The sequence below is a fragment of the Notolepis coatsorum genome, assembly GCF_963971535.1.
Source record: "Notolepis coatsorum genome assembly, chromosome: 6".
Classification (NCBI taxonomy): domain Eukaryota; kingdom Metazoa; phylum Chordata; class Actinopteri; order Aulopiformes; family Paralepididae; genus Notolepis; species Notolepis coatsorum.
Window position 1 is genome coordinate 141,504,795 of NC_140170.1, and position 25,356 is coordinate 141,530,150.

The 25,356-nt window shown below is 42.3% G+C and overlaps 1 protein-coding gene across 1 annotated transcript in view; it reads left to right on the top strand.

Annotated features, from left to right (window-relative positions):
- The window catches only part of camk1b (calcium/calmodulin-dependent protein kinase Ib), a 141,137-nt gene that overhangs the window by 107,813 nt on the left and 7,968 nt on the right, over positions 1-25,356 (top strand). The window contains exons 4-7 of the mRNA XM_084317368.1: positions 17,012-17,086; positions 22,127-22,265; positions 22,417-22,543; positions 24,341-24,416. Of these exons, the coding sequence (XP_084173494.1) occupies positions 17,012-17,086; positions 22,127-22,265; positions 22,417-22,543; positions 24,341-24,416 (417 nt within the window). The remainder of the gene's footprint in view (positions 1-17,011; positions 17,087-22,126; positions 22,266-22,416; positions 22,544-24,340; positions 24,417-25,356) is intronic.

Genomic DNA, 25,356 nt, shown 5'->3' on the forward strand with positions numbered 1-25,356 from the left:
CTGAACCAACTGTATATTTTCTAGTAACCTTTTTGCATTGCCTTTTTGTTCGCTTGTAATATTTTTTTTAAAGCCAGTGCAAAATGCTAATTGGAAATATAAGTTGAGAGAACTTGTGATTTTTCACAGTGTAGTGTGTCCCCAGCCTTAGTAAAACTTAGCAGTTAGACAGTCACATCAGTGGTCATGATGAGGGATATAAAAAAAATTAAAGCTGCAGTAGGCAACTTCGGAGAAACAAGCAAGAGTGAGTTTACCTGCCAAGCATCACTTTTCAAGACCATGCATGTGCAACAAAGGTTTTCCACAGACTCCCAGAGGCACCAGCAGCTTTAACCTCTTAAGCCCAAGCGGTGACAGCGGTGACAATGACCTCACGCCATAAATCCATCTCTACAGAATGTATGAATTAATGTCTTGTTTCTTTTTCAAATGTAGCCAAGAGTGAAGACCCTAACCCTGTCAAAACAGTAGTCAACGTGTATATTTTAAGTCATATTAGTGAAATATTAGTTATAGAAAACTAGTCGGGGGGAAAAAGGCGAGGATTGATGCCAGGATTTGGCGCAACCTAACTTTGAGTGTAGTCTTTTGAGAGAAGAGACCCAGGGCTTTCGATGGGCTTTCGAATTCCAAAAAACTACACTTTCCAGCTCACGCCAGCCCTCGTCAATCATCTGACTTCTGGATTGACTTTTTTATTTCTCTTATTTTTGGGGATTATCTCCCACAGAACTGAACGTTATTGCCATAAAACAGAACACAGTTAGTTTCTCTACCTTTCTGTGAATGTCTAGCAAATGACGGTGTTGCAATCTGATGAAAAATGGCGAAGAAATGTACATTATAAAAAACGAACTGTACTTACAGTAGATTTAATTCACAGTTTGTGAATCACGCCTGGTGATACTACTACTAGCGGGCACACACTCACGCCGCACACGCGCACACTTATGGCCACGAGGAAAGGCCACTTTAAATTAGTATAACAACAGGAACAGTGTATTGCACTACTAAAGCTACCTAGCATGTCCTATATGCTCTGTAAATACTATACCGAGATGTCACACCATGTTACCTGTTACCTGTTTATTGCACAATGTTGTTTTTTTATTGGATTCTATTATATGTTGTACCACTGTTTTTTTATTGGATTCTATTATATGTTGTACAGTGATGCCACAGATTACTTGTAAAAGTAATCCGATTACTGATTACTGATTACTCCTTTAAAAAGTAATCCAAGTTACTTTACTGATTACTTGATTATCAGAGTAACTTAGTTACTTTGAAAGTAACTAGGTTACGAAGTCGTCGTCGTTCCCCCAACAGTTTTTTTTAAACGCTTTATTGAAAGTGCATAAATTGTTTTTAACTTGTTTCTCTGCACATAACGTAAATTGTTAAACTAGTGCTTCAGCTTCTGTACCATCAAGTATGGTAAAGCAACAGTCTATGATGCTCACAGCATTAGAGCAGCCAGCCAGTGGTTTTACAAAACCAGTGTATCCATTCACATCTAACAAATGCAGGCTGAACTATTCAATTATATCAACTGTAACTATTAAATTGTTTTTATAAATGTCTCTCTATAAACATACAATCAGTCTCTCTTTAACATGTAAATTAACTGTAAATCTGGCAAATAAGAGCTTTTCTCTCTCTCTCTCTCTCTCTCTCTCTCTCTCTCTCTCTCACCCCTCTCTCTCTCTCTCTCTCTCTCTCACCCCTCTCTCTCTCTCTCTCTCTCACCCCATGCCTCTTTCTCTCCAACCCCACCCAGACAGCCTACATCTCTAATATAATAATAATAATAATAATAATAATAATAATAATAATAATTATTATTATTATTATTATTATTATAATATAATCCCTCTCTGTGTGTATGTGTGTGTGTGTGTGTGTGTGTGTGCGCGCGCGTGTGTGCTTGTGCTTGTGTGTGTGTGTGTGTGTGTGTGTGTGTGTCTCTCTCCCCTCTCTCTGTCACTCGTGTTCTCCCACCTGGAGAACTGTGGGAGAGCATTAGAGCAGCCAGCCAGTGGTTTTACAAAACCAGTGTATCCATTCACATCTAACAAATGCAGGCTGAACTATTCAATTATATCAACTGTAACTATTAAATTGTTTTTTATAAATGTCTCTCTAGTCTTCTTGCGGTTTCACTTCGTTTAGACAAGCGTTTTGGGGTGGAATTCTCAGACGAATGCAACGGAGCACTGCTGTCACACGATTGGCGCATATGTCACATGACGTGCTGTGAAGACCCGCCCTACTCTGCCTCTGATTCGCAGACTGTGGATGGGGAATGTGATTGGGCCAAAGCAGAGTCACTCACAGACAGAGAGTCCAGTCACGCCGCGAGGACACATTCTTGTGTAACCCTTTCACTGCCACACCACGTCACTCCCAAATAAGAAAAACAGCTCAAAAATGTATTTTTGACTGTCGAAAACGAAATAAAATACTGCATTCCGCCTGCATTATGAATTTATGATGAGATAGTAACGAAATAGTAATGCACAGCCACTTGGACAAGTAACTGCAATCAGATTACTGGCTTTTAAAGATTAACGCGTTAGATTACTATTTTCGGGGGAAAGTAATCAGATTACAATAACGCGTTACTTAGTAACGCGTTACCGGCATCACGTACCACTGTATTGCACATCGTCGCGGGCAAGACCACCCGCATTTCATTGTATACTTGTATGCCGTGACAATTAAAACTCTTGACTTGACTTGACTAAATCCAGATTGTACCCATTGGAAAGGGGAGATTTGGCCCGATCCATAGATGTGCGACTTGGCCATAATAAGGTCATTTATAGGCCTGATATTCTATAATATATTTCAAATGTGTCTGGAGGGCAGAATTCAGTACTGTCTCTACAAAATCTCCTGTTTAATCATCTTCCCTTTATTCATTTGCTTAGATTTTTTGTACATGTGATCTCAAGAAGGTGCTGAATTTTTCATGTATTTTCAGAAAATAGGGCTCAGGCTTTGAATTATAAATGAATAAATAAATAAAATATGTCCCAGCAGGCAGGTGGTTTTGCACATTGTGTGTACTTTTTGACAAAGAACATGATGGTTGTCTGGAAAAAAAAAACGTTTTTTGCGCATGCATGGGCTTGACAAGTGATTCAGAGCTTGCTCTATTTATGCTGGGCAGGTAAACTCACTCTTGCGAATTTGTCCATAGCTGCCTACTGCAGTTTTAAGTGAGCCTCTAAATGCGCTTTACAGGTGTACATTAGGTAAGGAAATAAGACCTCTGTCTGTTTAGCTCCATGGGAGTGCTGACAGTGCCACGGGTTGACAGTGGCTCAGGAGGTAGAGCGGTCGTCTGGTAATCGAAAGGTTCCCGGTTAGATTCCGGCACCTCCCGTTAACATGTAGAATTGCACCTTGACAAAAGACACTCGACCCCTAACTGCTCCCGATGGGCAGGTTGGCACTTTGCATGGTTGGTATGAGAGTATCAATGTGAGGTATAAATTGTAGCACTTTGGACAAAAGTGCTATATAAATGCACTCCATTTATCATTTTTAGGGTTAGGTGTTCGATTCCTACCCATACCAACAAAATATATATTTTTTAATTATATTTTCACTAATATCTTTTGCCAATGTGGTTCATGAGCTGGCCAAGTCTGAGTACCACTGGTTTAGGCCCATGTTAGACCCGGGGTTCCCAAACTTTTCAGGTCGGGACCCAGAAAATAAGGCGTCAGAGAGCCGCGGCCCAATGCACATCGTCAGGCTTTTTTTTCTTTTTTTTTTGTCAGGTGACCGATTTTTTAAGCCAAATATCACTTCAATCCTATTAGGTTAGTTCAAGTTAGTTATTCATTTATATGTGCTATTTATGAGAGGGCTAACTTGTTGCAAAATAATAATGATAATAATAATAATAATAATAATAATAATAATAGCCTCATTAAAATACTATTGTTGCTTCGGTTGTTTTCAGCGTTTTATGTGCATAATCTGTTATTTAGTTTGAAATGTTCGTTGAAATAAGTAGATTTTTAGTTTTTGTTTATTTATTAAGTTAATATAAAACCATATAGTCACATTTTAGAATACAATAGAATAGAATTTTAGAATACAACTAGAAACACTGTCCTGGCCTGCTTCTAAGTTCAGTGGCCTGAAAAAAATAAAAAAAAATAAATAAAGAAAATTGATTTTTTTTTTTTAAATCTCGCGGCCCTCCCGTGGCTGCTCGCGGCCCACCTTTGGGTCGCGACCCCGACTTTGGGAACCACTGTGTTAGACTAGTGCTTTTGTGGTCATTTTTTGAATACGTTTAAATACGTTTCATGCCCCTTTTACACAGAAATGCGTTTTTTGGCGGATACGTTGTGGCCCCTACTGAAACGCTAAATTGTGTTTTCCGTTTTTGAGCAGCGCCAAAACTCGCCGACAACAGTCGTGTAGCCTTCACGGAGCTGTTGTTGCGAAAACGCCCATGCGCAGTAGATACCATCTGCGTGCCCTTCCGGTGACAACAGAGTGTGTGTGTGTGGGTGTGTGTGTGTGTTTGGGACAGAGCTCCGTGTCCCAAATAGCTGCAGCTACCATTGTGTTATTGAGTTGTCAAGTTATTGTTATAAGGACCCCAGTCTTGATTGATTGATTGATTGATTGAAAACTTTATTAACAGATTGCAGAATGGGTACAATACAGTACAGCTCAATACACACAATTGTTAAGGGGATGCAGACCAGAGAAAGACTTTCGTCTTGTTTACATCAGGGTCCCCCATTTTCAATTCATCAGGACATATATGACATACATGACATACAGATATTCAGTACTGCTACATCTATACATTTATGACATACCAGATTTGCAAATACAGTACTGTTTGTGATACAGAAACAGTCCAAGCTACAACAGTCTGCATTCCCTTAACAATTGTTTGTATTGAGCCGTATTGTATTGTACCCATTATGCAATATGTTAAATAAAGTTTACATCCATTCATTCTGCTAGCATTAACGATTGGTTGAGCACTGCCACTGGCCCTGTTAGCTCAAAGCTCCTCTTTCAACTTAACAAGCATTAAACAAAATGACCCAGTCATCTATTCACCTTTGTTTAATACACACAGAGTTGTCTCTAATGTTATCTAACTACTGATAGCTCCCGATATCATCAGTTTGGTGCTGGCTAACTAGCGTGAGCTAACGTTAGCTTCTAGCCACAATGCTATACTGTTATAATGGCATATTCCATTGACGTTAGCATGCAGCTACCAATGTAGCTACCGATCTTTTTTTAGACTAAACTATCCGCTCTTGGTGGTCACTTGTGTTGATGTTAGTTTTGTTTCATCAACAAATGACAGGCAGAACACACAGTGAATGTATCCGTTTTGTTTATTGCACTTTTATTTACTTTGCTGAAAAAGAATTGCTGCATTGGGTAAATAGGCAAAAATGGTGGCGCCCATAGGCGCCCGCCTTGTTGACATTTTCTTTGCAGGAAGTGTATTGGCACATTCAAGTTCTGATTGGTTGAAATTGCCTTCATGTTCGCCACCTAATGCCACCTACTGCTTTGGCAGTGTACTACATCACTGTGCTCAGGTGACAAAAACGAAAGTGTGACTCGCCTCTGCTACGTTGCGGCGAAACTCGTCTGACAATGAAACGAAAACGAAACTAAGGTGTAACCGGCGCCGTTCAGGCAGCAATCTTGACCCCCCCCCCCCCCCCCCCCCCCCCCCTATTAAAGTCTTGGTGTTATTCTTTAAGAAACATTCCAAGACTTTAATAGGGGGGGGGGGGGGGTCAAAGCCAGATGGGGTCAAAGCCAGACTAGTCTTCTTTTGAAGGGGTGTTATAATCCAGACTATAGTCTTCCTTTGACAGGGTGTTATAATCCAGCCTGAGCAGACAGTCATTACCCAGTGAAAGATTGCTGCCAAGGCCTAATGATGGTGAACGACATCTGTGTGATTATCGCTGACTGACTGACTGACCATGAAAAGCATTGGCCCATTCTCTTGCCATGTTGTGTCTCATTTGCATGTGCACACACACACACACACACACGCACACGCACACCCACACATCCCTGTTCATCACACATACACATACTATGCTTAGGCTATGGTTAGACTAGTGTATTCCTGGCGTTTTTTTATACGTTTTTGACGACGTTTCATGTCCTATCTACACAGAAATGCGTTTTTTGGCGTTTTTTTGTGGATACGGCTGAAACGCAAAATTGTGTTTGCGTTTGGAGATACGCAAAAAAAACGAGTCGACAACAGCGTGTAGTCAGCACGGAGCAGTTGTTGCGAAAACGCCCATGCGCAGTAGATACCATCTGCGTGCCCTTCCGGTGACAACAGTGTGTGTTTGGGACAGAGCTCCGTGTCCCAAATAGCTTCAGCTACCATGTGTTGTCAAGTTATTGTTATAAGGACCCCAGTCCAAGCTACAACAGTCTGCATTCCCTTAACAATTGTTTGTATTGAGCCGTATTGTATTGTACCCATATGCAATATGTTAAATAAAGTTTACATCCATTCATTCTGCTAGCATTACCGATTGCATGAGCAGCTGGCTAACGTGAGCTATCAGGATTCAGACCCTGTTAGCTCAGAGTTCCTCTTTCAACTTAACAAGCATTAAACAAAATGGCCCAGTCATCTATTCACCTTTGTTTAATACACACAGCATTGTCTCTAATGTTATCTAACTACTGATAGCTCGCGATATCATCAGTTTTGGTGCTGACTAAGTAGCGTGAGCTAACGTTAGCTTCTAGCCACAATGCTATATTGTTATAATGGCATACTCCATTGACGTTAGCATGCAGCTAACAATGCTACCGATCGTTTTTTAGACTAAACTATCCGCTCTTGGTGGTCACTTGTGTTGATGTTAGTTTTGTTTCATCAACAAATGACAGGCAGAACACACAGTGAATGTATCCGTTTTGTTTATTGCACTTTTATTAGGCTTTGCTGAAAAAAGAATTGCTGCATTGCGCCTGCCTTATTGACATTTTCTTTGCTGGAGCTTCCACCAGGAAGTGTATTGGCACATTCGTTCTGATTGGTTGAAATTGCCTTCATGTTTGCCACCTACTGCCACCTACTGCTTTGGCAGTGTACTACATCAGTGTGCTCGGCTGACAAAAACGAAAAAAAAAACGAAAGTGTGACTCAGGCGCACGACGTCGCGGCGATACGCATAAGAAAACAATACGAAGATGATACGAAAGGTGTAACCTCAGCCTTAGTCTCTTGTAGTTGCATCAAGTAGGAGTGTGCATAAAATTGGCGCCAACAATTACGACATAGTTGAAATGGTACAACAGGATGGCGCTGCTACGACCGGCTGCCTTTCTGATCGCTCCGTCGAGACTGTGCTCACTTTTGTTAATTTTTATAGTTTTAAGAGTTTTATTTGCACAAACTGTTGGTGCATTATATGTGTATGACCGTCAGTCAATCATTGACATTGGATTAAGGAAAATTTACCGACTGGATTACTCCCTGGATCAGCTCTCTGAACCGCAGCAATGGCCTGTGGAGATTCTGAGGACAATGGGACCAGATCCTGACCCCAGGAACAAAGGAATCATCAGACGGCGAGGGAAGAGAGCTGGAATCCGGAACAGACTGAGAACCAGACGACACCGAACGCCACTACCTAGTATATTACTAGCCAATGTACAATCAATTGACAATAAACTGGACGACATCCGAGCAAGGATTAAATTTCAGAGAGACGTTAGAGACTGCAATGTTCTCTGCTTCATTGAAACGTGGCTGTCGCCAGAAATCCCAGATCACGCCATCCAACCGGCCGATCACTTCTTCATTCACCGCAAGGATAGAACAGCAGAGTCCGGCAAACAGCGTGGAGGCGGTATCGCCTTCATGTTGAACAACAATTGGAGCGATCCAGCCAACGTGAAGGAATTATCGAACCACTGCTGCCCCAACCTGGAATATATAACCATCAAGTGTCGACCTTTCTTCCTCCCGAGGGAGTTAACGGTGATCATCCTTGTCGGAGTGTATATTCCACCGCAAGCCAGCAATAGTGCCGCGCTCTCGAAGCTCCACGACGAAGTAAACAAACTCCAAGCAGCGAACGTTAACGCCGCCATTGTAGTAGTGGGTGATTTCAATAGCGCCAATCTGAGAGGTTTTGCCTGACTTCTATCAGCATGTGACTTGTAACACCAGAGGCGGTAACATTTTAGACCACTGTTACACGCAATTCAAGGGTGGATACAAGGCTCATTCTGCTAGTGGCTTTGGGAAGTCTGATCATGCGGCCATCTTTCTTTCTCCAAAGTACAAACAAAAAATCAAGAGCACTCCTGTAGTCTCGCGAGAGGTGCAGAAATGGGATGTGTAGTCAGAGGAGACGCTCCAAGCTGTGCTTGAGTGCACAGACTGGGGTGTGTTCCGCAACACAGATAACATTAATGTCTACACGGAGACAGTGCTGGACTTTGTTCGTACTTTGGTGGAAGAAACAATCCCCACTACCACAATTAAAGTTTACCCAAATCAAAAACCCTGGGTAGACAAATCCGTCCGTGAAGCTCTGAAAGCGCGCACAAAAGCATACAACGACGGCCTGGTGGGGGGGGGGGGGGGGGGGGTCTGCTGCTGCTGATGGAGACTCAGTGTTCAGGGTAACAGAGCATGAGGTGAGGCGGACCTTTAAAAAGTGAATATCAGGAAGGCAGCAGGACCGGACGCCATCCCCGGCCGCGTCCTAAAAGTCTGTGTCGACCAACTGGCCCTGGTATTCACTGACGTATTTAACCTGTCCTTAGAACAGGCTGTCATCCCCACCTGCCTGAAGAAGTCCACTATTATCCCTGTACCCAAAAAATCCAAGCCTGCTTGCCTCAACGACTACCGCCCTGTAGCTCTCACCTCCATAGCCATGAAGTGCTTTGAGAAGCTAGTAAAGGGCTACATCTGCTCCTCCCTCCCCATCAACATGGACCCCCTGCAATTTGCAAACCGCCCCAACAGGTCCACGGAGGACGCATGGAGGACGCAGCATCACACCTGGACAAGAGGAAGGGGAACTATGTGAGAATGCTATTCATCGACTACAGTTCGGCATTCAATACCATAGTCCCCTCCAAACTCATAGCCAAGCTCAGGGACCTGGGCTTGAACTATGACCTCTGCCAGTGGGTCTTGGACTTCCTGACGGGCAGACCCCAGGTGGTGAGAGCAGGCAACTGCACCTCCTCATCCATCACCCTCAACATAGGGGCCCCCCAGGGCTGTGTTCTGAGTCCCCTCCTCTACTCCCTGTACACACACGACTGTGTGGCTCAGCGGAGTAGCAACACAATCATCAAATTTGCTGACGACACAGTGGTGGTGGGCCTGATCTCTGCAAACGACGAGAGGGCCTACCTGGAAGAGGTCAAGGTCCTGGCGGGATGGTGCCAGGAAAACAGCCTCTCCCTGAACGTCAGCAAAACAAAGGAGATGATTGTGGACTTCAGGAGGTCGGGGGTCAAGGACTACAGCCCCCTCAGCATCGACGGGGCATTGGTTGAGAGAGTGAACAGCTTTAAGTACCTCGGGCTCGGAGCCTACATATCCGAGGACTTGACATGGACCACACACATTGACAGTGTTGTGAAGAAGGCACGGAAGCCTCTACTTCCTCAGGCGCCTAAGGAAGTTCCAAGTCAGTCAGAAGATCCTTAAGAACTTCTACTCATGTACAATAGAGAGCATCCTGACTGGCAACATCACCTCCTGGTTTGGGAATAGCACTGCACAAGACCGAAGCAGACTACAAAGAGTGACACGTTCAGCCGAACGCACAATTGGAGGGGGGCTCCCCACCCTCCAGAACATTTACAACAAGCGGTGCAGGGGCAAGGCTAAGAGAATCATTAAGGACTCCAGTCACCCGAACAACTGCCTCTTTGAACTGCTGCGGTCAGGCAAGCGATACCGGAGTCTCAAGGCGAGCACAGAAAGACTCAGAAGAAGCTTCTATCCCCAGGCCATCAGGCTGCTCAACGAACAATGAACACTACACAACAACCATCAAACGCACATAGCACACACATCCACACGCACACACCCACTTTAAACAAACACACTGTAGCACCCACTCCCCACACTTTATAGCACACACTCACTTTAAACAAACACACTGTAGCACCCACTCCCCACACTTTATATTTATTGATAAAGGATTGCACTACAACTCGTACACCTTACTGTAAATTGTACCTAAATTGTACCTCATCCCATTTCTGCTTTGCACTATATAGTATTGTATATTAGTACACTGCATAGTATTGTATATTATATGGTAACTCAGTTACGTCTATTCTGCATCGAACATTGTACATATGTCTATACTGAACACTGTGACCTCATTTTCTACTTCTAATTTACATGCTATACTATGTTATTTGATACTTATCTTGTCTAGCACAGTCTCTGGAGCGTAACAGTAAGAAGCATTTTGTATAAAAGTATTCTGTACTTCTGTATGACAACTATTAAAGAAACTTGAACAATGACTTGATCATATGTATGGTAAAGTATGGAAAAGTATGGTAGCCCTATTACTTTTGACCTGAAATAGATATCTATTTATATATCTAAAAAGAAAAATGATAATAATAATATATCTTCTAACAAGAGTGACAGTGGCCCAGGAGGTAGAGTGGTCATTCGGTAATCGGAACGTTCCCGGTTCTATTCAGCTCCTCCCGGCAGTGTGTCGAAGTGTCCTTGAGCAAGACACTTAACCCTTAACTGCTCCTGATGAGCAGGTTGGACCTTGCATGGTCGCCTTCGCCGTCAGTGGGTGAATGTGAGGCTTTGGTAAGTGCTTTGGATAAAAGCTCTAAGATTAGATGAAATGAGAACAGCAGTCAAAGGCTCTTTTCCAAAACATGTAGGCTGCCATGTATCTAGAGAATCATCCTTTAATGACATTAAGAAATTTATGTTTCCATGTACCAAGAATTTGTCCTCTCCGTTTAACCCATCCTCACTATATACTGTAGATGCAGTGGGTAGTCGCGCACCTGGGTAGCAGTTGGGGTTTAAGTGCCTTGCTCAAGGGCACCTCCGGCAGTGGGCATCGATGGGCGAGCGTGATCTGTTCACTTTCCCCACACAGATTTCTCCGGCTGGTCCTGGGGATCAAACCGGCGGTACATGTGGTTCCAGAGGTGCAGGTCTCTTTTTTTAATTTAAATTTTTTGTATTACTTAAACTTTTATTAGTTTTTCCAACGAAAGAAGAAAAGGAAAATGAGACAATATATTTTACTTCTATAACCAACATAGACATTGGTCATCATTTTCCTTTTCTTCTTTAGTTGGAAAAACGAATAAAAAATTTAAAAGAGACCTGCGCCTATGGAACCACATGTACCCCTGCTGGCCTGGGATCAGATCTCACCAGACCCTTCTCTCCTCTGTCTCTGGAACCACGTGTACCCCTGCTGGCCTGGGATCAGATCCCACCAGACCTTTCTCTTCTCTGTCTCTGGAAACACGTGTACCCCTGCTGGCCTGGGATCAGATCCCACCAGACCCGTCTCTTCTCTGTCTCTGGAACCACATGTACCCCTGCTGGCCTGGGATCAGATCTCATCAGACCCTCTGTCTCGCTAAAAAGATAGGATATTAAAGGAATGGATTGTCCGCTCTACTTTAAAAGAAAAAAAGAAAAGAAAAAGGAAACCTGCATAGCTGTGACGAGACGTAATTGAAGTCGTAAGCGGAGAGTGGATTGACTGTATTGGTAGGAATATAACAGCAATGCCTCATCTGTTCTGGTGCTACTCCATCATCACTCTGCCAACACACAACAATATGTCAGACTGCTAGACTCAGTGTGTGTGTGTGTGTGTGTGTGTTCTCTTATGGTCTTAATGCTGTCTTTGGCTCATAGATCACTGGCTTCCTTTCTGCTCAAAGACGGGAGACTTTTCCACCGTCACCTCATTTGGTGTTTTTGTAGATCCGTCAGTCAGACATTCAACACATGAATTCATAGTTAAAATACACAGTACTGTATGGGCCATGCACAATCGAGGCTAGGGAGATACCAAGCGAAAGCAGGGTATCCGTTTTGGGAGAGTTGCCCTAATAGGCTACTAGAGTCTGATAACAACACGTCTGATGTCTAGAGTCTGAACATGAGCAAAACAATAATAATATTGATCAGCTGTGGAAAAGGTGGTATCTGGGCATCCTTAATCATTTTATTTTCAACAGCATATGCACTAAACTGCCACATCTTAGTGTTATGTTTGTGTGAATGTTTGTTTGTGTGTGTGAATGTGTGTGTGCGCACACCATATATTCACATCTACAGTATATCCACATATATCCACATGTGCTTGAGTGTTTCTGCAGTGACTGTACATATCTATCATCCATCCATTCATTCCCTCACTCATCCGTTCATCAGTCTGTTATTCTCCCTCATTGAGCACATGAATAAGCATGAATAACATCATCTCCTGAGCTACCCAACCGGGGTATTAGTCACTGCTGTAATCTATGAGGACTGACTCATCCCCAGCTATAGCTGCCTCCAGTACATTACAGACACATGGCCTTGTGTTCGCATTGTCTGCCTACCTTGTTCGACGCTGAACCCACACACAGCAGCCTAATCCCACCTCATCCCACACGCTCTACACTGAACCCACACTTAGAGCAGAATAAACTCACCTCAGCCCACATGCTCTACGGCGCTGAACCTTAGTCAATGCTGCCCCTAGTGGTGGCTCACTGGCATGGAACTTGGTATGAGTTCACTCTATATGTGAGAATTCTTCATGTGACAGTGTGGCCATTTTGTCTCCCAAACTGATATAAATTGTGATATCTGTTATGTAATCAAATGGTTGTTCATTGCGTTGAACTGTGGTAATATGATAAAACCATACACACACCATACACACACACACGCGCTGCGCGCATGCGCGTGCACACACGCACACATGCACACACACACATGCACACACACAGACACACACACACACACGCGCATGCACAATGATGGATAGGATAACAGAGCAAGAGGGGGTGACTGTTGAATTGCTTGCTGTAGGTGTAAAGACGAGGATATTTTGGAGTTTGGATCATTTAGTGTGAGTGCCTGCTTGTCTCTGAGTGCAGGTTTGGATCGTTGTGTGTGTGTGTGTGTGTGTGTACAAGGTGATGTAGGTGTAGTAGCTGTAGGTAGGTGGGTACTTACCAGGCAGAGCAATGAAAGAAACGCCTCCAGAGCCGGTGACTCATCCATTCTCTCTGATCACCAAGCCAACCACTCTTTCCCGGGGCCACGGAATGCTCCCTTCAGCCAATCGGAAGGCTGTGCCCAGCGCCTCAGACTTCCAGACTCTGCACATATAGTAACAACTAACAAGGGACTGTATATAACTGCTGGGTGAAGATTCTCAAATCCAGGTGTGAGATGTAGTGGAGGGCACAGCTACTCACCTTTTTCATTTGTTAAATGGAGTTTACACACTTTTTTAAGCTGGTAAATCTTGGCGAAGTGTGGCTAATAGTAATCAGTGTCAGACTGACAGCCAGAGAGAGAGACGGAAGGATGAGAGAATGGGGGAGAGAGAGAGACTGAGTGTGAACAAAAACAGACTGATAGACAGGCAGAGAGAGAGGGAGAGAGACACAGAGACGGAGGGTGTGAACAGAAATGGACAGATAGACAGACAGACGGAGAGAAAGACAGACATTTTAGAGATTGGGAGAGAGAGACGGGCAGTAAGAGAGACTCCAATGAGCCAGTCTGAGATTGTATTTGTGTTACTGCGGATGGGGGTAACTGTACATTGTGGGGGTAACTGTACATTGGATTATCGACGAAACCTACTTGGTCCAAGAAGAGGGTCTCGTGTATTACTGGGTTTAAGTCAGTTGTTTATTTATTTATGTTTTACTGTTTGCATACGAGGTGGTCCGCAAATATTCTTGATAACAATCTAGTGGTCCGCATAAAACAGAAGTTTGGGAACCACTGATATAGACGATCTCTAAATATGTGTTCTATGCTACGTATACAGTACTGCATATCTTCATGTCATAAATGTCATGATATATATCTGTATGTTGTGTATGTCATAAATGTCATTATGAATTGAAAATGGGGGATCCTGATGTAAACAAGACGAAAGTCTTTCTCTGGTCTGCCTCCCCTTAACAAATGTGTATTGAGCTGTACTGTATTGTACCCATTCTGCAATCTGTTAATAAAATCTTCAATCAATCAATGGCCTGGGCGGCCAGAGCATAACTGTTCTAACAGCAATATATAATCCATTTCAGACAGAACGCACGCAATAAGTTATAATAATAATAATTTATTATTGAAAAGTTCTGTATTTTTAAAGTCGTATTTGGGGGCAATTAACCAATGGTAGGCATTTTTTTTATTTAATTTTTTTATGGTAATAATAATAATAATAATAATAATAATAATAATAATAATAATAATAATAATAATAATAATAATAATAATAATAATAATACTTCGTTTTATATAGCGCCTTTCAGAGGACCCAAGGTCGCTTTACATAAGGGGGGGGGGGAGATAACAAATTAACAAACATAGTGGACAGACACAACATATACATATAAAGTGAGAAAGTTAGGGGTTGAAGGCCAGGTTGAAGAGGTGGGTTTTGAGCAGTTTTTTAAATGAGTCCAGAGTTGGGGTGGTGCGGAGTTCTGCGGGGAGGGAGTTCCAGAGGGTGGGAGCTGCCACACTGAAAGCTCTGTCCCCGAACGTCCGTAGTCTGGTTCGGGGGATGGAGAGCTGACCAGTGTCCGTGGATCGCAGGGACCGTGACTGAGTGTAGGGGTGGAGATAAGAATTTCTTATTTCGGTAAGAGTGCTCTCGACCACTCTTATAATTTGTTCTTGCCTGAGAAAAAAGCAACAATAAGAAAACTTTGCTGAATCCCAGGTAAGAACAAAGTAAGAGGAAATGCTAGTTAAGAACGAAATCTGTTCTTATATCGCTTCATGCATGAGGCCCATTGATAATATATCAACATGGCACCACCACCAATACCACTACTGATAATAACAATGATAATATAGACGTTTCACTGGAATTATGTTGTTAGTTTGGAGCCAAGTGTATTTCAAGATTCAAGAGTTTATTCATCACATACTGTATATACCAGGGCATACAGTGAAATGCGGTTGGCCATGCCCGCTACGATTGTGCAATAAAACAATAGTAATAGTAGTAATAATAATAATAAGATAACTAGAATAGACATGATAAATAGACATGTTAATAAATCACTTAAAGGCACTGGATCCTATGTACACTCATATACAATGTGCAGTTTTACTTCTATGTCCCTATGCTATACTTGCTGTTACTAACTATACTATGCAACAATCACAACAAGTTATTTTCTTAAAGTGTCCTTTTTCCCTTCCTTTAAAGTGTCCTTTTCTTGTGTGTTTAAAGTGACCTACAGTATGGTGCGTTTGTGTGTGAGCGAGTGCAGAATGTTGTGTGGTGTGTGTGTGTGTGTGTGTTCATGTGTGCTTGTGTGTGGAGAGATCAGTGTTCATTGTTCTGATGGCCTGAGGGAAGAAGCTGAGCCTTAGCCTCTGTTCTTGCTGCGTATATACAGAGGCGCTTGCCTGACTGCAGCAGCTTGAACAGGCTGTTGTTGGGGTGGTGAGGGTCCTTCATTATTCTGCAGGCTCTGGATTTGCACCTCCTATTGTACAAGTCCTGCAGGGGTGGTAGTGCAATACCCGTAGTCCATTCTGCTGGGCACACCACTCTCTGTAGGGCCTTCCTATCCTGGGCCGTGCTGTTTCCAAACCAGGCAGTGATGTTCCCAGTCAGAATTATCTCTACAGCCCCGGAATAGAAGGAGTGGAGTATCTTCCCTGATACTCTGAACTTCCTTAATTGTCTCTACTGTGAACTTCCTTTATTGTCTCTACTGTCAACTATTAACTATTAACTAACAGGGAATAAACGTGGGTCCTTTTTAGAATGTTAGAATGTCACTTTGAAACCATCTATAGTTGCAACCTGAAATTCCAAAATTCAATCCAATTCGGAAAGTTTAAAGATGTCGAGCTATTCAGGGTCTTGCACTACATGAGTATGGTTTAAAGGTTGAATATGTAATGCCGTCAAACAGCGACCTCTAGGCAAAAGAGCCTCAATCTTACCACTTTTTGTTTTGGGGCGGCCTACAAATCATGTTCAACCCAGATTCGGCTCAAACAAGGGACTAAACATGTTTCGCAATTATGCCACATCAATGTGGAACGCCCTACCCACAGCCGTAAAAGAATGTGAATACCTACCCACCTTCAAAACCGCTCTCAAAAAGCACCTACGGGAGGCTGCAATTAGAAACTGGCCCCTGTAAATGTCCAACCCCCCCCCCCCCCCCCTCCAATGTACAGTTTCTTCCCCCTCAAATGTATATACTCTCTTTTAGAAACTCTGTCTCTTAAACAGTACTGTATATTTGTATATCTTGTATGTCATAAATGTCTGGATGTAACAGTACTGTATATCTGTATGTCATAAATGTTATGATGAATTGAAAATGGGGGACCCTGACGTAAACAAGACTAAAGTCTTTCTGTGGTCTGCTTCCCCTTAACAATTGTGTGTATTGAGCCGTACTGTATTTCTAAGTAATCAATCAATCAATCAATGTCCCTAACGGACTGACTGACTGACTCCCTATTGTTGAATCATGCCTGCCTGAGCGGCCTGGCCAGGTTCGGCTTAACTAGGCCTGTCTGGTGCTGTTAACCAAGGAATATGATATCCTGCATATTTTGTTGTTTGAGCCATTATTTTCTCCTTTACTGCCTCACTCAGAAAAACTACTTTTCAAGTGACTTAACTTGATCTCTCTTTTTCTCTCGCTCTCGCTCTCGCTCTCGCTCTCTCTCTCTCTCTCTCTCTCTCTCTCGCTCTCTCAGGATCAAGCATGCCAACATCGTATCTCTTGAGGACATCTTTGAGAGTAAATCCCACCTGTACCTGGTCATGCAGCTGTGAGTATCTTGGCAGGGTGATGGTGTGTGTGTGAAGCTGTCTACCTGTGGCGTTTCTCCCACACGTTGTCACATGCCATTAATTATGCTCCTTACACTACACACACCCAGTACACTACACACACACTCTCTCTCTCACTCTGTGACACACACACACACACACACACACACACACACACACACACACACACACACACACACACTCAGTAACATACACACACACACACTCTGTAACACACACACACACACACACACACATTAAACACACACACTCAGTAACAGTATAAATCCTTGTATATCTTCCTGTACATTTTACATCTTACTGTACATTTTACTGAATATTTTACTGTATATTTTTGGACTGGATATTTTAGAATGTATATACTATACATATTTTAGAATGTAAGAAGTGTATTCTTATTTTAGATTTGACTACCTAAATGTTTATTGTGAGTGATCTGTGGTGCTGAATTTCCCTCTGGGATTAATATAGTACTTCTATTCTATTCAAACACGTTCTCGCACGCACGCACTCACTCATCCACTCACTAATTATCTCTCACACACACACACACACACACGCACATGCACACGCGCGCACACACACACGCACACACACGTACACACAAACATACAAACACCTGCATGCCTACCCTACCCACCCATGATGACCACCAGGGAGTATAGCCTCAACCCCTGCAGCATGTCAGCCTCCCTCATCCTTAAATGTCAGAGAGAGAGAGAGAGAGAGAGAGAGAGAGAGAGAGATAACTTGTACTGTATGAATTACCCTAATTCACTATTATGTTACTATGTAACCAGAACCCATGGAATAGGATTGGATTAGCGAATTATAGTTAGAAATGTTGCTTGGTGATTTCCAAAAGGTAATTTCCATACAGGTCTTGTTGTTTTCATTCATCCTCTCTCATGCACCAGCAACACAGGATCTGTTTATTTTAATTTTTATTTATAGACAATGCATTTACATTCATCATTGTTACATGAAAATATGTTTGCACCAGATTTAGCTAATTTCCATCTGTAGTCTGTTGACATATATACCTCATAATCAAATAGGAATTTCCCCTCAGGGTAGAACATACAGCCCCAATGCCCTACAGTGTTACAGACAAACTCTTAAATTGTCTCATCATTCTCATTAAATCCAGAACACCATATCAATAATGAGTTTGGCTCACTTCAGCTTCTGAAATTGTTGTCGGCAGCCCATGATATATCCAATCTCTGAGCCCCAGAAACTATATATTGGTACATATACTATACAATATATCCAGGAACATTAGGTAATGAGACATAAATAAATACATGAATGAATAAATAAATAAGAAAGAAAGGAAGTATTTTTTGTCTCCAGTCTTTAATAGGAAGAGAGATACCTGGTGTGTTCCTGTTTCTACTGAACACAGCATCAGGGGGGTGTTCACACAGCTGAAATGCCCTGTCACTTTGAACCAACCAACAACTGAAAATGTTCTTTCTTTCTTTCTTTCTTTCTTTCTTTCTTTCTTTCTTTCTTTCTTTCTTTCTTTCTTTCTTTCTTTCTTTCTTTCTTTCTTTCTTTCTTTCTTTCTTTCTTTCTTTCTTTCTTTCTTTCTTTCTTTCTTTCTTTCTTTCTTTCTTTCTTTCTTTCTTTCTTTCTTTCTTTCTTTCTTTCTTTCTTTCTTTTCTTTCTTCTTCCCCACGTGGGCATGACCATGTCTGTCTCTCATCCTTTCTGTCTTTCCACCTGTCTGTCTTTCCACCTGTCTGTCTCTCCACTGGTCTGTCTGTTGGCCAGTCTGTCTCTCTCCTCCTCTCAGACTTTAAATTAATTTGTGATTTCAAACAAGTGTGTGTGTGCATGAGCATGCGTGCACTGCACACACGGTGTGTGGGTGCCACCTGGAACTGCTGGCGTGACATGATACTGGTCTTATGTGAACAGACACCTGGTCATACCTTTGTGCTGTTTGTGGTGGATGAAAAAAGGTGTCTGCTCAGCTTTTTTCAAAGATATGTAGTAATTGTAGGATAATATTTATGTTTCATTGACAAATCTCATAATTCATTATCAGGGGCATATGGGAGTACAAGGGACTTGGGACAAGATGTTTGTCAGGATGTAATGAGAAGTTGTTTACATAGAGGTTGTGTTCTTACCAAGTAAACTATAAAAGAAGGAAGGGTCATTACGTCACTGTGTAGCACGTGAATGCACATTGGTGCCAAGTGTGAAAACGTTCAGTTGGGCCGACATTGAGTTGAATGGTATCGCCATCTTCTTGTTTATGATGGGTTATTACCTCGAATGTCACAATCATCTGCAATTTGTTGCATTGTTAACTAGCTAACGTTTGATTGGTTGATGTGTAGCTGATGTGTGTCGTTCTCACTCCCTGTCATTTCCCATGTGAGCAACACAGGTTACATTGTTGGGCTTATTGCCCCCATTAGGAGACTAGAGCTGGACTAGAGCGGGCACACGTTTTATTCATCCCTATTAGATTATCATTATACAGCACAAGTACAGAGTGCAAATGTAACAGTAAAGTGCAATAGTAATATACAATGTACAGGTGATTAAACTGGGTATATAATACAGAAATTAGTACTACTGGGTGTAGTGCTAATCAGATGTATGTACAGAGTTGTAATACCAATATGTACAGTGACACAGGTATGGTAGTAAGTCATACTGGCCAGCAGCGTAACTAGTAAGTGTAGGTATGTACAGACATGTATATGTACATATAGTATTTACAGATATGTAACATTATTATGTGCAGGTATATACAGACGGGTGGATAGATATATACGGTAAGAATAAATATATATATATACGGTAAGCTATATATATATATAAGCCATCTGACGGGCAGACCACAGTACGTGCACCTACGGAGCTGTGTGTCAGACAGACTGGTCAGCAACACCAGGGCCCCGCAGGGGACAGTCCTCTCTCCCTTCCTCTTCACCATACACCAATGACTTCCACTATCGGTCAGAGTCCTGCCACCTTCAGAAGTTTTCTGATGACTCTGCGATAGTGGGATGTATAAAGGACTGTGACGAAAGGGAATACCGGGAACTGGTAGTGGACTTCGTCACATGGTGCGATTAAAAACCACCTGCAGCTAAATGTGGCGAAGACCAGGGAACTGGTGGTGGAGGAGGAGGAGGAGTGCACCTGTGACCCCCGTTTCCATCAGGGGAGTCGATGTGGACATGGTTGAGGAGTACAAATACCTCGGTGTGCACATCGACAACAAACTGAACAGGTCAAAACAGGCACTGTACAAGAAGGGCCAGAGCCGACTCTACTTCCTCAGAAGGCTGAGATCCTTCAATGTCTGTACAAGGATGTTGAGGATGTTCTATGAGTCGGTGGTGGCGGGCGCCTTCTTGTACGCTGTGACCTGCTGGGGCAGCGGACTGAGAGCAGGGGACACAAACAGGCTGGATAAGCTGGTCAGGAAGGCCAGTAGCGTGGTTGGGGTGGAGCTGGACTCCCTAGCGAGGGTGGCGGAGAGGAGGAGCCTTGCTAAGCTCCAGGCCATCAGGGAAAACCCCTCCCACCCACTATACACAGACTTGGCTGACAGGAGGAGCATGTTCAGTGCTAGGCTCACACTACCTAAATGCAGCACTGAACGGCACAGGAAGTCCTTCATTCCAACAGCCATCAGACTATACAATGCATCACTGTGCCTCACTGCATCACTGAGCACAGAGTGACAGTTACCATCTTCCTGGACTCTTACTTTTGAAACAGCACTGTGCAATACTACACTTACTGTAGACCTCAGTATATTTTTACTGTATTTATTTACTGTATATTTTATTCCATTTGTATTCTATTTTATTCTACTCTTATCTTAGGCAATTTGATTTGTTTTGTTATTCTTATTCATGACCTGTTCTGTCTAAATGTTTGTGTGTGACTGTGTGTGTGACTGTGTTAAAGTCCCGCCCACTTAGGAGACGGGAACCACTCAGTTTTCACCTCCTTTGCACAGCTTGGAATGTGTTATCGTTCTTCTATTCACGATTTTTGCTAATAGCTCAATGTAATCTTGCCAGGTTCTTCATTCAAGCTTTTCTCAGGAAACAGGTGGTTTTCCACAAACATCATAATTCACAAGGTGTTATTTCAGTTTTAAATTCCTCTGCATCACCATATGTGATAATTTTAAATGGGAAGTTAACACCAGCCTCATAATTAGCAAAGCCCAACAGAGGCTCCACTCCCTGCGCCAGCTTAAAAAGTTTGGTGTGTCCAGGGAGGCGATGCTCAGCTTTTACAGAGCCACTGTGGAGAGTGTCCTTACCTTCTCAATGACTGTGTGGTACGGAAACACCACCGTCCATGATAGGGGACATCTAGAAAGAACTGTACGCACAGCATCAAAAATCATCGGCTATGAGCTCCCCTCTGGCCTCCATTTATGCCACACAAATCAGGCGGAAAGGGGAGAAGGTGATCGGGGACCCTTCTCACCCTGCTTACGACCTCTTTAACTCCCTTCCCTCTGGCAGAAGATTCCAAAGTCTCAGGTGCAGGACATCCCGTTTAAAAAACAGTACATATCCCGAGGCTGTCAGTCACCTGAACTCAAGTACAAATGTACAGGCACTTTGCACCACAAGGGATAGCACCAGCCGACATGCACTTTAAGGCAATAAAATTATGCACTTTAAACTGGAACACTGAGCAATTTATTTTAGGTACTGTAGCATTTTTTCTTTTTAATTGTTTGTGTAAAACTTTTATTGTGGGGATTGTATTGCATGTATTCTTGTGTTTTTTATATTGTATGTTTTTATAATGTCTGTACTGTATGTGGCACCAAGACAAATCCCAATCAACCATGTGTTGAAATGGCAATAAAGTTTTCTATTCTATTCTATTCTATTCACCTAAACTGACTCCATTTGACATAAACGATAAAGAAAAGCTGCCATTGAAATAGCATGGCAACTTGATATTTTAACAGTTAAAACGACGTAGATGAATGCAATGGGTTTCTCTCTGTCCAGGGTGTCTGGAGGCGAGCTGTTTGACCGTATCGTAGAGAAGGGCTTCTACACAGAGAAAGATGCCAGCAAGCTCATCCAACAGATCCTGGATGCTGTTAAATACCTCCATGATATGGGCATCGTCCACCGCGACCTCAAGGTCAGTTTGGGGACCAGAGGTCAACATTACAGCAAGTGACAGCAAGTGGTGTTTTTAAAGTTACAATCGGAGATTACCAGATGGCGCCCACTTTGAAACACTGTCACTCCACTACTGGTATGTCTTGTGCTGTTGTCCCTTTCTCCTCTAGCCTGAGAACCTGTTGTACTACAGTATGGATGAAGACTCTAAGATCATGATCAGTGACTTTGGCCTGTCTAAGATCGAAGGCTCTGACAGCGTCATGTCCACGGCCTGCGGGACGCCAGGATATGTTGGTGAGCAAGTCAAGTGAACCCTTGAGATGAAGAACCCTAGGAGTCTGTTATTATATGCAAAGCACTAGCAATGTCACTCACTAACTCACTCACTAACTCACTCACTCACTCACTCACTCACTCACTCACTCACTGACTGACTCAGTCATTCCATAATTCACTCACTCACGGTTAGCCACTCTGCCCCCTGCTGGTGGACTTGATTGATTGAATTGATTGAAAACTTTAACAGATTGCAGAATGGGTACAATACAGTACGGCTCAATACAAACAACTGCTAAGAGGATGCAGACCAGAAAAATACTTTCATCTTGTTTACATAAGGGTCCTCCATTTTCAATTCATCAGGACATTTATGACATACATACAAGACATACAAATATACATTACTGTGTAAGAAAAAGAGATAATAAAAAAATATATATCCGAAGGGGAAGAAACTGTACAACAGGCATCAGCTTCACATCACGACAGTAAGAGCCAGCCAGATAGCAAGCCACCAACCTCTTAGGGAGCTTAGAGTGAGTGAGTTAAAGCCTGCATTGCTTTGCATCTATGACACTATATGTGTCCAAAATGTGCTTACCATCTTCTCCAGAGTCGGACAAGAAGATGGATTCCAATTCCCTCTCTGTGCGTCCAGTAGAAAGCTATCTGGCTACAAGCTAGCCTAGCTTAGCACAATGAATGGAAGCAGATATAGACCACTAGTCTAGATTAAAACTACGGGAAAGGTTTTTGACCAGCTAGGCTAGCTGGTCCATATGCTTCCATTAATTTGTGCTAAGCTAGGCTGGCTTGCAGACAGATAGCTTTCTACAAACAACACACTGCAGCACCCACTCTCCACACTTTAGATCACACAAACACACTTACACTTTATATTTATTGATAAAGGATTTGCACTACAACTCGTACACCTACTGTGAATTGTACCTAAACTGCACCTCGTCCATTTATGCCTTGCACTATATAGTATTGTATATTAGTACACTGCACAGTATTGTATATTGTATGGTAACTACGTCTACGAACATTGTACATATGTCTAAACTGAACACTGTGACCTCTTTTTTTACTTCTAATTTTTACTATGTTTTTATTTCATACTTATCTTGTCATGCACAGTCTCTGGAGCGCAACAGTAAGAAGCATTTTGTACAAAAGTATTCTGTACTTCTGTATGACAACTATTAAAGAAACTTGAAACTTGAAACTTACTGAATGCACCGAGAGGAAATTGGAATCTATCTTCTTGTCTGACTCTGGAGAAGACGGTAAACACATTTCCCACAGTGTTGATGTGTTCCGTTTTCAGATGAGCACTGATGTTTTAAAGTCTGCACATTGAAGAAGGCCTGTACACTGAAATATTTGCTCTATGCAAGTTTTGTATCTGCTTGGAACATTTTGTAAACATTTTAAAAGATTTGAAACAAAGTCAGCCTGAATTTTGACATTTATTTGTTTTTGTGCAGACCTTTATCTCTTTGACTTATAATGCATAGTCTTGCAAATTCCACATTTGTTTTAAAGCTAAATGTATCCATAGTAATGGTTGTCTGGTGACATAGCAGCGAAACAGAAAGATTCACAGAAGCACACGGAACAGTTTAGGTTTATTTCTGGTGTAGGCCTATAGACTTAACGTTTTGAGTCTGATGAAGATGTAGTCTGCACCAGAAATAAAGGCCTAAACTGTTCGTGTGCTTCGGTGAATCTTTCCCTGTAGGGTGAAATCTGCTTCCCTTTATTAAGCACTTTATTGTCTGGTGGTTGTGTGTTATTTCCTGTCAGCCCCTGAAGTCTTGGCTCAGAAACCCTACAGCAAGGCAGTGGACTGCTGGTCTATTGGGGTCATCTCCTACATACTGTGAGTAGCTGGACGGTCGGCAGTTCCTGTGTCCCAAATACTGACTTGGCGTCGTCTAGGAATACTGTACATTTTCTTATTGATACGCTACAGTAAATCCCACCAGAACCTTCTCCCCTACAATGTCTCACAACCGTCCCTTCTACTGTCTTAATAAAGAAATATCCTACTGTCTTAATAAAGAAATATCCTACTGTCTTAATAGAGAAATATCCTACTGTCTTAATAGAGAAATATCCTACTGTCCTGTTAAAAACAAATCCTACATTCTTAACTAAAGGAAAAACTAAGAGTACACTTCCTAATCTTCTTTTAAACATTACATTACATTTAGTAATTTAGCTGACACAAAGTGACTTGCAATTGTATACTACAACAAAGCCAGCAAAGGGATACTATAAGTGGTACAGTTTTGTTTGTGTAACAGGGCCAAACTCAAGTGGTTCACTTGGGAGTGCATGGCAAGCATAGACAAATGCTTTAAAAAGGAAAGAGAGGAGAAAGCTAGCATTTTCTGCCTGCATTCATGACTGTATTATTGTGTGTAGTCATACCGGTAGGACTTTGTCAACTAAAACTAAGCTACTAACAGTCTTGGTCGACTAAGATTATTTTAAGAGGAAGCAGCTCTCCTGCTAGCATTTGTTTGAGCTCCTTGGTACAGTGCTTCTATGATCTACATGTCAGAAGTCAGATGAATTGAATGAATGAATGAAAAAGTTTATTTTTGAACATGTATTCTCCATATTCCTCCAAACAAATCCCAATATCAAGCTCCGTCATACATAACAATCATAATGAAAAAGAAATTACCGGTAAGCAAAAAGTCAAGAGCAATGTAGTTAGTTTGTTGACATGTTCAAAAAAGGAGTAGAGGGAAGCTAAGCTTATTGATCTCTACCTTACATTTAAATTTTTCTTCCATTAAATTTGACTTGAT